General features: G+C 39.0%; 1 protein-coding gene across 5 annotated transcripts in view; it reads right to left on the bottom strand.

Moving 5' to 3' along the window:
• The window catches only part of scn8ab (sodium channel, voltage gated, type VIII, alpha subunit b), a 51,362-nt gene extending 42,783 nt beyond the window's left edge, over positions 1-8,579 (bottom strand). For 4 of the 5 annotated variants that reach the window (XM_074674473.1, XM_074674489.1, XM_074674456.1 and 1 more), the window contains exons 1-2: positions 8,444-8,579; positions 4,539-4,876 (exon numbers count right to left, since the gene is read on the bottom strand). In XM_074674473.1, coding sequence (XP_074530574.1) covers positions 4,539-4,820 — 282 coding nt within the window. In that variant the 5' untranslated portion in view covers positions 4,821-4,876; positions 8,444-8,579. Of the gene's footprint in view, positions 1-4,538; positions 4,877-6,558; positions 6,768-8,443 lie in introns of those variants that run through there. The other variant, XM_074674465.1, reaches the window with a different exon arrangement.
• Positions 8,580-12,572: the final 3,993 nt, after the last annotated feature.

Genomic DNA, 12,572 nt, shown 5'->3' with positions numbered 1-12,572 from the left:
AACATCTGAGAGTCACCAGATGACAGGGTGGCACTTTACCCTGGAACACTAGTGAAGTCTGCAGCTGTGTTATTAAAAGTGTCTTCTTTATCCTCAGGTGACCAGGTTTGACTGCAAATAAATAATTGTAACTGCCAATAATGAAAAAGTTGGTCTTGGGCTGAGATTGGGACTCAATACAGGAAGTAAATAATAAGTGAACAAATTATGATTAAAGTAAAACTAAAGTAAGTTATCAAATAATTCAACAGTCTTATTAGTGATCCTGAAATACACAACCATTAACATTCTGATGTATTTGGTGGTCAACTCCTTCATGTCGCTTGGCAAACCACTATACTCCACAGTGCTTCTGCAGTCAGAATGCGTGCGCATCCGCTATTGTTGATAAACGAATAATCCCTCAATACTGCAGTGGTCTGTTAAAACTTGAAAGTCTATCAAGAAGATGAAGAGTGAGGTTATGTTTGCTCTGCTCGGTGAGGTTGTAGTTGGTAGATGAGCACTGGTGGGACGAATCAAAGGTTCACTCATATTACAAATTACAGACAGGTCATCAAGCAGTAAAAAATACAGCCAGCTGCTAAACTACACATAAAACTGAGTTTAAAAGTTTGCTTGCTGTCACATTTCAAATAATAGCGCTACGTAACTGCTAATAAACACATTACCTCATCACTTTGTCTCCGGTAAAAAGTTGACTTGAACAAAGTATTTTCAATTGTTAGAGACATTTTTATCAAAAAGAAGATCCGATCTCCATTCATTTGCTTCAAAGCACATGCATACCTTGGTAAGAGTCACGTCCTCGTGACAGTTGGTGCAAGCACTCATTGGAAACAGAGTCTTTATCATGGAAAAACACTAGCTTTCCAGATAGTTCTCACAGCACTGTAAACTCCTACAATAATGCATGTTGCCAAACTAGTCCTCAATCAATTTTGTGACAAAAAATATTTTTTTAGACTGGTGATCAGGAAGTGTAACTTTTGAAGAGTTATCCTGTCATAATGATAATGTAAAAATAAACATCTACAGTACATTTTTGGGGACAAATAAGGTTAGACTTGATCTTTTTACATTCTTTTAACATAACTGTACACATTTTCCAATGGAATTTTCAAAGTTTTATTTTTATCTCTATTGAGACAATGTGTTCTGGGCCACAGAGTTAAGTGTTGTTTTGAGACACTCTTTCCTAAGATGATTGAAAACACCGCTTCTGCATATTTTACATTATGGTTTTTATGTGGACTCTCAAACTTCAACTATACAAGGTAATTTGAAAGGTAAGCTGTTATACTGAAGTGTTGGAAACTTTATCATTGTTTGTCTAGTTTCTCTGCATTTCACTTATTTGGATGAACTTTAATCCAAAAGTTTTACAGAGTCCAAGCAGCAAAGCTGTTAGGTCCCAAATAGAGTATTATTTCAACAGTAAAATGTATGATATATTGTTCTTTTAATCTAGCCTTCATAAATATGCAGACTTGGTATGATGGAACCATATGTGGCCATGAACATCTACTTGTTAGAAACTTTCTCCAATCAAAAATGGATGTCATTTAGGAAAGTAGGGAGGAGCAGAGAGATATTCACTGAGTAATAGTCAAAGTGAGGGGGGATAATAAGACAAGAATGTGTCTCTTCCTGTGGCCACCACTGAACTAGCATTGTGGATCAATAGATCACAAAAGGCACATGCACTTGATAGTTTCATCCGCTCTATGAGGGAGTGCTTCTGGCTGAGATTGTCCGTCCTGCTGACTGAGCTTTTTGTTGCTGCACAGGCCTCAGATTCTCTTACACATTATATCACCACCGCCACCACACAGGAGACTGACTGCTCCACATGTCTACACAGCTTAAGGGAGTACAGCACGCTCCTGCCCTTTCCTCTTCACTTCCCGTGCTCTCATGCCATCTTCTGCTTTCACGCATCCAGTTCTACCAATGAAAAGCCACAGTGAGGCCACAGCAGAGCTTGAGTTTGAGTGGTGTGGGGGAAAAGGTCATGAAGTTACTAAATGAAAAGAAAAAACATCATCTGCAGATAAAAGCCGTAAGGTTTGTGCCTTGTGCATATGCTCCACCATAACAAAGACCCTGATTACCTTTTAAGAATGTAGACTTCTTTCCAACTGTTGTGAAACCCCTTATATTATCAAAGACATCCATACTCTGACACGGCAGCCATTTTCCTCTGACATCACACTCAGAGCTCAATGCTGTTACAGTTTTTGGCAGTGCAGTAGAAAGCCTTATGAACAATGGGAATCAATCACATCTTTTGTTTTTCATGATGGATAGGCAACTGTACAGCCAACAGATAGTGAAAATCTGACCAGATTAGATAACATATAATCCACCATCAGTGAAGTTAGCATTTAGCCACTCTCTTGCTAATTTTACTGCTATCAAAGGAATGGTTGAAAGCTAACATTAGCATAGTATCTTCTTTGTGTGAAGCACATGATTTAAACCAAAGAATGTTGGACAGAAAGTGGTTTAATGTAAACCCAAGCCATTCTCAGGTAACAGCGAAATGTTGTAAGTTAAAAAAAACTTTTTTTGTATTTTACAGTGTATCTTACAGTTTTTCAACCAAAAGTGAATATTGGATAATGAAAACATTCAGTCACAAAATAGCTAATGGTGATGTAGAGAGGGAGTGGCTGAGTTCTACCATTTGCTGTTGCACAACAGTAGATATTTGCAGAAATGGCATCGAGTGTATGTTTCTATTAATTCAGAGAGAAATGACACTTGTTTAAACTAATCGACTTTGGCGAATCATATCCTTTTGAACGACTAAGTATAATAGCTACCATCCTGTTTATAATGTTTGGTCATCAAGAAGTGAATATAAACGTAACAACTTTGAGACCTTTTTAAACAGCACTGACAAAAGACTTTTTATCTGCTGCCCAATGAGGCTGGTAAAATTCAGGGCACAGGGATCAAGTATCAGACATTAGCTCTGATTATTACCTACATTCTTATTGATCTTCCCACTGTGTTCGATGCTTAATCCTGAAAACCCCTTGACAACCCCTATCTAAACATTTAAAATTTGCCATTCTTGGTCAGGTCTTCCTTGGAGAAGAGATCTGCTGATCTCAATTGGATTAACTGGGTTAAATAAAGGTTAAATAATAATGTATGTTTTATTTATTGTTACAAGGACATATCATATCATATAATGTCCCGTGAATGACAGAGAGAAGACTTTTTCATGTTGTTTCTACAGTTGTTTCTATCTTTGAGCCTGCACATGCAGCAGAGTCCTTGTTGCCCCCCCTGTCTCTAGCTGTGGTGTCAGTTTCTTGAGACTCTCTTATGTGAGACTTTGATGCTGATCAAGGCTTGAAATGATGAAAAAAAAGAGCCACCAGCAGGTTCAAAGATAATTTTAACATAAGTCCCACCTCTGACAAGGCAACACACAATCACCTTGAGGGTAATTCTGGGGGAAAATGGCTGCCATGTTAGTGTGGAGAAAATGAATAAATTGAAAAAACATTGTGATGATTCTCTGACAAACTTAACAGCTGTTAAACAATACACTGGCACAGCTCAAAAACCCGCAAGAACATGTGGTCATTGTGATGGTAATGTATAAAAAGCAAATAATCGTAATGTATGATGTATTGATCTTAATAATGGTGCATGCACCATCACTTGCAGTGTATTTGCATTTAGACTTATTGATTCATCTCATAACAATGTGGAAACGTGAGCAACAATGGAAACACTGCGGATCAGGATGCAGACCACAATAACAGCTGTAAGAGCAAAGCAGTATAGGAATAAAGCTGATAATGATAGGTGTATTGTCCAATTGCATGATGGGCACTGAGCAAACAAACTGAATATAGGTCACAGCAGCATTTCTGTGAGCTCAGTTTGCACTAAACTCAAATTTGAGCTAAGCGAAGCTAGTCTGAAGCTAAGCTAAACAGCAGCAGCCACACAAAGCACGATAACTCAACTATGAATGTACAATAACCCCAAGAATACACACCGACCACACACTCATACATAGTTATTTGTTGTCATCTGGGAGTGTCATTTTATCACAAAATGGTTAACACTGCTCTTAAATGATTTCATCCAAAAACAAAGGTGAATCTCCTATCCCTTTGCTGTGATTATATCCTCTCTACAGTTTGTAATAACACAGAAAGTTATCAACACTTCAAAAAACTTGTATTAGAATTACCACTGCTCAAGATTTGCATTACACATCATCCCTGCATGCAAAAGCATACAAAAAGCATCTCTATAAAATAAGATGTTGAAAGAATCAAACCTGTTACTAAAGTAAATGTTAAAATTCTTTTGTACGGTGTATAAATGTGTGAGTATAAAATGCTAGCAATTACACATTGTAAAAGATTTCCAAACAGCAGAAGAATGTGTCTTTGAATACTTTTAAAGTTTGCACTATTTGCTTTACAAATCTAAACCCGGTTAAGGAATTGCTTCTGGATTTAAGTGTTTTGCACAAAATTTGGGAGCATATGTGGCAAACTCACTTTCTCATTCAGATAGTAGGGGTCTAAGTCCTCCAGCGGTGTGGCGACCATCCCATCAGGAATATCGCCGTAGATGTAGGGCAGGCTCTTCCCAGCCTCCAGGTCACTGTTAGGCTTGACCTCATTGTCGTCAGACGTGTCACGGTGACTGCTGTCCGACCTGGGCTTGGGTGGTTTCTTGTTCTTCTCTTCTTGGATGCGCTTCTCGATGTTAGCAAGCGACTCCCGGGTGAATTTCTTGAAGCTGTCAGGTCCTGGGGGTGCAAGAAGGGGTGCGGCCATGTTTTCATCCTGCAGCTATTTCCTTTTTATTGGTTTTCCATCCCAGACCTCCAGCTCTGAGAGGAGGAAAGGAACACAGATGAGGAAGTGAGGAAGAGTGGAAATGAGATGCTGAGCAAAGGAAAAAATAAAGACTAGACTAAAGAAGAAAAATAGTACCTTATTCAATAATACTGTAATCATTCATCTTTTATGTACTCGGGTTACAATAGATTAATACTAGACAGCACAGAGTGAAGCTAAAACTATGCTAAAACTGTAGCTACGTGATTGTTGCTGAAATCCTCCAAAATGTCAATTTTCTGGTTCTGCCACAAAAAGCAAACAAAGCAAAATAAAGCTGAAAAAGTGCAAACATTTGGAACATGGGCCAGCAGGCATGGTTTCTGCTCTCTCCATCAGCTTTAATGACTCCAGCCCTGATCCTGTATCCCCAAAAGCTGCACTCAGGTACCCAGCTTATACAGCAGACAACACAGATTTTCTATTTTCACTCTCTTTCTTTGAGGCCATGACAGCAAGAAAATGTGTCTCTTGATGTTTTTATACTTCCAAATAATCTGCCAGAGATCGCATTTCACATCTGTGTTACATAACTTTGCCGTCTGAATATTTCCTGTCACTTCCGATGACAAGAAGAATACTGACGACTTGAGGTTATTGTTTGATTTTAAAATTAACATGAGGAAAACACAGCAGTGTTGATCTGCAGCTGTTTACATCTCAGACCGTTGTTTTTCAATAGTAGTCTCTGTGCCTGAGTCTAAAATGAGATAATTTGCAAAGTAGGTCCTGAACTATCTCTTACAATCAAGCTAGCGCAGCATGTATGAGGTCATAATGTACACAAAGGCTAACTGAGGTTTTTTTGTTTGTTTTAATCAAGCTGTGATATCCAATAACACACAGGCACTCATACATATTTCACTTGGAATGAGTTGGGTTAGTGCATAACCAGAATGCAGAATCTAACATATTGTTGAAAACAGCATGTTGAACTACTGTAAAGTTAGTTTAGCTGTGCCACAAAGCCAACTAGCTGTTTGTTTATCAAATTAAGTAATTAATTTAACCTACATATATATATGTTATCTTGCCATGCTGCCCATAAATAACAGTGCACCCAATCTAGGCCAAAAAGCATCCTAAAATACTCAAAACATTGACAAGGTTAATAATAATAATAATAATAATAATAATAATAATAATAATAATAATAATTACTTATCAACATCCTTAACTGCCCAAGTGTGTGAAAGAAGGATTTTCCATAAGAGTGCAGTTAATTATTCAACCTCTTGAGCTCTGACTCATTGTTTAAACAGAAACGCTGGAATAACAAAATCATCTGCATCTCTCCAGACTCCGACAACAGATGAGTTTCTCTCCCTAGTTTACTGTTGGTGCACTGTATGAGACTGTCAAGTCAAGCTCTCGGAGGCTAGACAGCGTTAACAACGTTTCATGAAACAATGACGGCTGCAGCTGAAGATCTCGGGATGAAAACTCAGACACCCAGCCCGGTATCTCCAAGAAATGCAGCACATTCAACCAGAAGGAGCTGGAAGTAACCCAAGCTCGGTACAACCTCTAAGTCTCCTTCCACCAACGCTACACCAATTGATCTGCCGTCAAGGTGATTCAAAGCAGGATATAAGAGCATGACCAGCGGTGCTAACATGCCCCACACATTTCAGAGTGGCCACTTAAAACAGATTAACTAAAAGGTAGACGGTACCTGATTCTGCAGTTTGGTTTGATATCCACTGGGTCATACGAAGAACTTCACATAGAACGCAGCCACAGGGTAAAATGCTAATACACAACGCTACAGTTCACTCAGTTACAAAAATAACAGCATTTTATCGGACAAAATCGGCACCACTAGTGCACAGCCCATCACCGCACTCGCTTCTTTAATCCATGATCAATAGAGTCCAGATATTGATGGATGGAATAAAAAAATACGAACACCGACTGTCCTCTTTTCTTCGACAGACCCCCTGAAAACACAGAGATGAAAGCGAAAAAAAAAAACTTGTAGCTTTCCGTTTCTGATCAGCAGCTCTCAGTTATGATGCTCCTGTATGCTGCGTCCTCTGCGCGAAGGAGAGACATCCAAACGCACCGCGGCTTCCGTCCCGTCACTGGACAAATCCTCTATTCTGCTCATAAACACTCCGAGAATTGATGGAGCTAACCGGACACTGTGGTGAGGAAGTGGTTGCTTATCAGACTTTTGCCGGACAGTAAAGAACTACAACATTATTCATTTCCTGCAGTGGTGCCTAAATGCTGTCTGTCTGTAAATATAAAGGTGTCAAGTGCAAATCCACAGCATCACTAAAGTTACGTGAACCCAACAAGCCCCTGAATGCATCTTTCCCTAGAGAAAAATTAAGCTGCCAAATATGAATGAAGCCTCAGCTAACCCCCCTTTATCCTATTGGGGTGTGTGCCATCTTCTTCCTGGCTGGGATGAGTCGGTTTAAGGTAAACTTCTGACGTCCTGACGGCACATTGAGTTATGATGATTGAGAAATATGGAAATGATCGCATGTACATCCAGATATTTTTTGACAAATACTAGTGATGACAAGGGAAACTTTGTCTTATATAAACGATATTCACCGAGTTAAGCCCACAACAGCGAGGCACTGGTGTCCTATAGGGCCAAAGCCTAAAATACTGCAGTGTGTTTTATTGCTGCTATAGGCTCTAAGTAACTAACTCCTACTGGGTCAGTTGAACGCATCAGCTTGGCGAATTAATCCTGGTCTCAATTTAAAGCAGCACTTATGTGGGCTACAGCATATTTTAAACAAACAAAAGGGCTACAATTGTTTTTTTTCTGTACAGCAAGAAAAGGGAACAAACCAAAAGGTCTTAAAGCTACACCCCACCCGTATGGCTATGATATTATTGAGCAACAGAGACCACATAATGCAGGTATGTTAAGTCACATCATAAAGGGGTTCTTTACAAGGAGTCGGCAGCGAGAAAAGATCACATTTAGGTGCCGCGGCCCCTATGAGGACTGCCAAAGTAAAGACGCACCTTCCTCCTCACGCAATACAGTCTTCAAGAAGGAAGGAGGGGGCGAAGAGGTGGAGTGGAGGAGGGGGGGGGTGTATAAAACTACCATAGTTATAAAAATAATGGAAGCGAAATAATAATGCCACCACAAAGACTTTGTCAGCGACCTATTTTTCATGCACTCGGATCATGCAGACGTATAACAGTCGCCACTCGGAGAAGTTTGGCGTGATCTCACTTCTTCTCCATCCCGTATGCGTATGTTTCCCATACTGACACACTGAAATGTCATCCCATCCAGCGGCAGGCCAACACCCAAAATAGCAAGCAGCCTCTCTATTTTCTACCATAACACATCAGAAATTCACATTTTCCCTGTAAAAACCTCATCCCTACTACTTCACAGTGTTTCCTGACATACATATCAGTCCACGTACAGGCAGTAAGCCCTTCATAGAGAGCAATGAAAAGATGCTGAGAGAGACCGCTCTGCGGCACTGGGATGCAGTCAGTCGACAAAGTAGGACTACGATCTATCCGACGACACAGAATCTCAATCAAAGCAAAAAAACAGAAAGTCTACTTACTTTTTCTCGCATTAACAGAAACCCAGACAGCCTTCACTGAATTGCAGATGTAGAAAAGAGACGAGAGTAACTGCGGCTGTCGCCATATTGTTGCTGCTATCTTCCTTCCCAGTGCGTGCGGCTACCCTGCATAATTGATGACTCTCAGCAAATTGTTAGGGAGTGTCGGTAAATGCCTTTAGTTTCAATAACGGACAAGAGACCGCAGCATCGTAAGCAGAAAAAAACACTGTTCATTGATATTCTGTACTGAATAAGTATTTCATATGGCAACATTTTACAATCCCTGTGTTTTATAAAAATGTGTGTGATTATGTGTAGTTCTAAATGGCAGGCCCTATAAAATGTATATAACAACAGTCTGAGCTTTTATCTGTTTATGTAACCTGAAAAACAATGTATAAGGCATTACAACCTAAACACCTACTATGAACAACTACATGCATTGCTTCTATAAACTTATATTTATTGAAATGTGTCACCTTATTTGTCAATAAAACACTCAACAAACTTCAGTGTGAGCTTCAACAGTCTGGATACATAACCAAAAAAACCCATGAACTTATTCAAAAGCCATTTTTTTCTTTAATATACCAGTGAAGAGGTTGCTAATTGTAAGGGCGGGCGGGGGAGTGTTGGGTCAAACCAGTCTGGTAAAAAAAATCGAAATGAATTGTTAGACATGCAAGAGTTAAGGTAAAAGCAAACACACATGTGACCCTAAAACAGAGGCAGCTGAACGGGAATTTATTTTTGATACATGTCTGTCCCAAAGTTGTATTGCCATATCATCTTATGTTAACGTTAAAGAAGCCTAGCAGTGTAATGGGATCCAACAGTTTTAGATTATCTGAGTGTTTAAAAAAACACACGGTCAAACCATCTCAGAAACCAACTTGTAACTTGATTCACATATGTTATTTTCCCTATGATGGGCTAAATTTTATCAAGATCTATATTTTGAGTATTTACCTTGAAACTCTTTTGTAAACAAATGACAACACATTTTTGAGGCCAGCTTTGTAAATGCTAGCCTGCACAAAAAAAGAGAATTTATTCAGAATGTCATGCACTGCAGTATGCAAACACATGTACAGAATACATGGAAGTACATATATTGCTTACCAAGTGGTATTTTAGTTGCCCCTGGTTAGATAGTTCTGATTGTAATGCACAGGTAAATGTATTCCAACTGTTTATTTAGGGGGAAGTGAAGGCATGGTTTGGCACTTAAAATTCATGACTAAAGTAATACAGGTCATTTTGCAACTTACTGGCTCACACAGTAAAGAATTGGATATAGTGTTTTTTGCAGATAGGGTGTCTCATTTTTTAATTTAGTGTTGTGTCCAGGAAACCAGTTTTGTCATGTTAAGTTGCATGCCCATGTTCAGAGACTAGTCCTCAGACCAGCAATCTGGGTTTGATCAATAAACAGTGGAGCAGTACTGTTTTACTTTAAATGCTCTTCACTGTTTTCTTAATTTTTTTTTTTATTATTTTTTTTGGGGGGGTTACTTTAAGAAAAATATATAAAAACCATTCTTAAACATTGCCAGAAATTTCTCTCAACACTGTACGACCCTTGTCTAGGAGCTTCAGTTTTCATTACTTGAGGATGGAAGATTTAACACTCACAGTGTTGAAAAAAGTGACCCAACAATGTCTCCACCTTGTGGAAAATCTGAAAAACGGCAGATTTGAGTCTAGGGGGAATCAAATGGTTGGCAAGCACTTGAATAATAAAGACATGATCAAATAATCCAGATTCAAGGTCAAGGGCTCAGACTGGTATTTTAAACATATATGTTGGCCATTATGAAGCTGGTCAAACTACAGAGAGAAGACCAAAGCATTTTTTGTTTGAATGCTTTGAGTGCTGGATATGCTTCAATCTTTTTTATGAAAGTGAAAAGATGTAAAGCTATCTAATGATTTTATGTGGCTGTTACACTTCAAGTGTCTAACTGCTGGTATTTAAAAACATAATTTTTAAGTCTTGCATTCAACAGACATCATATTTGGACTTTCAGACGGAAATCTGGTTAAACATTTTTAAGTTGAGGTACTTGGTGATACATTGCTGTACAACATAGACATGGTAACTAAAGATTGAAAATCTACTTTATGTTGAGTCAATTATAAATGCACTGCTCACAGCAGTCAGCATAGCAATCAGTTAACTATATGATAAAACTCTTTTCTATGCTTTACATATTAGGTATTGTGCTGTACAAAGGGCAACAAGTCATGTGTTATGGACCCCATCCTATGGTCTGAAATTGTCCCAAAGTAAAAGGAGATGCTGTACTTCAGGCTACTTTGAGTATTACATAAACACTAGGCTACTAGTCTGATTTTGGTACATGTATATCAAGTAAATATTGTCTCATCTAAGACTGGTCTAAAAAGTGAATTGGCTGGATGTAAAGCATATTTACTTAAGCCAGGACAGTGACTTCTTCTGTTGTTTTACAGCACTATACGTTGACAGTGACATTGTGTTCGAATTTGAACAGTAATTGAGGTAAGCCGAGCAAAGACTGTTTTAAAAGACAAGAATGAGCTGTTAAACATGACTCATTCTAAACTGAACACATGTGATTGACTTGGACTATCAACAAAGTTCCAGTAATACTTGAACTTTCTTGTTAGATACAATCTGAAAAGTATTTAGCCTTAAAAACAGTGTGGACAGAAAATGTATGAAATGAGAAATTAATACAAATACTGAAAGCCCTATATAGTGCAGAGAAAATAATAAGAGACTTCAGGTGATCTGTAGCCACTGCACAAGGAATTTTACCAAATTCTTCTTTTCTACTTCTGAGTTAGCTTAATGTTTCAGTTCCTCGGCTTGAAAAATTTTGCACTCGCAAACCTACTTAAAACTAAAGAGTAAAAGATGAAAGCTGAAAATGTCAGAGTTGGCAAGAGAAGGACACTTAAGGTAACAGTTATTATGAGACAGACCAGCCCATGGGATTGCAGTAGCCGCCTGTGCCAAAAGCTAGCAAATATATTTTGGTGATGTGTAGTTGTCATCAAGTTGGGAAGTCCGAACTACTCAAAATAACGTGAAATAAATAACTTCGTAAGGCAAGTGTGTTACACACATAACTTCATACTCACCGTATATGGTCTACTTCACTGTTTAAAACACCTGGGAGACGCTAGCTTGTGAGCACAGTGTCACAAGCAAGGCACGTCATTTGCAGGTCAGGCCTACTCTTTCATTTTGAAGTTAGCGGGACAGCATTTCTGCTAGCAAATCCCCTGGGGGGGGGGGGGGGGGGGGTGTCATGTCCCCCCCTTCCATAAGCGCCCCCCCCCCCCCCCCCCCCCCCAAAAAAAAAAAAAAAAAAAGTAACTGATTTTCTAACAGTAACGTTTTTTAATGGTGTAATACAAGCCATGCAACTTAAAACACTGTTTGACGATTTTAACTACTGAAATATTACACACACCGCACCCTTCGCGATCCTCCCAGTGGTTTGATCCGATCTTTCTCCCAGCACTGATGCTATTGAGTCAATACTATGCTGCCGCCGTTCACACACACGCACACAAACACACAGATAGAGCGGAGGATCGCGGTTAAGTATAGCCTTTACTGAAAAACTTAACATTTACAACTTCACTTAACAAACACAGAGAAAATGAAAAGCAAATGTCAACTCCTTTGTCCGAAGTCTGACGGTATGCTTTAAATAAGCACAAGACGCTGGTTAAGCTTTCCATCCAATGTGGTGCGCACACAGACACAGACCACAGAGCGCCAAGGATCACGATTAAGTGTATTAAAACACTGAACAATTTATAAGTTAATTATTACTCCGTTTGCTGCTGGCTGGCTAACAGCCTCTCCTCTATGATGCAAAAGGCTCTGACAGATAGGACAGACAGGTGACATGCTGACATCCTCATCCTCTCATTTATGACACTATTAAACCATTTAAGATGCCTCTAGTGAGATATTGTCCAGATTTATGAATTCATTGATGTAGGCCTTTATTTATTCAAGTCTTTTGTTTTATTCTAGATTTACTGATGTTGAACAGATCCAGTTTCTAATTACATTCTGACTGTTAATTTACACCCCTTATTGTTCCCCGATCACCCAATACCA

Source organism: Halichoeres trimaculatus, unplaced genomic scaffold (genome assembly GCF_033239565.1).
Source record: "Halichoeres trimaculatus isolate MK-OKI-2021-1 unplaced genomic scaffold, fHalTri1.1 fHalTri1_scaffold_1, whole genome shotgun sequence".
Classification (NCBI taxonomy): domain Eukaryota; kingdom Metazoa; phylum Chordata; class Actinopteri; order Labriformes; family Labridae; genus Halichoeres; species Halichoeres trimaculatus.
The sequence above is the reverse complement of the archived record's forward strand: the minus strand, read 5'-3'. Positions and strand labels throughout refer to the sequence as shown.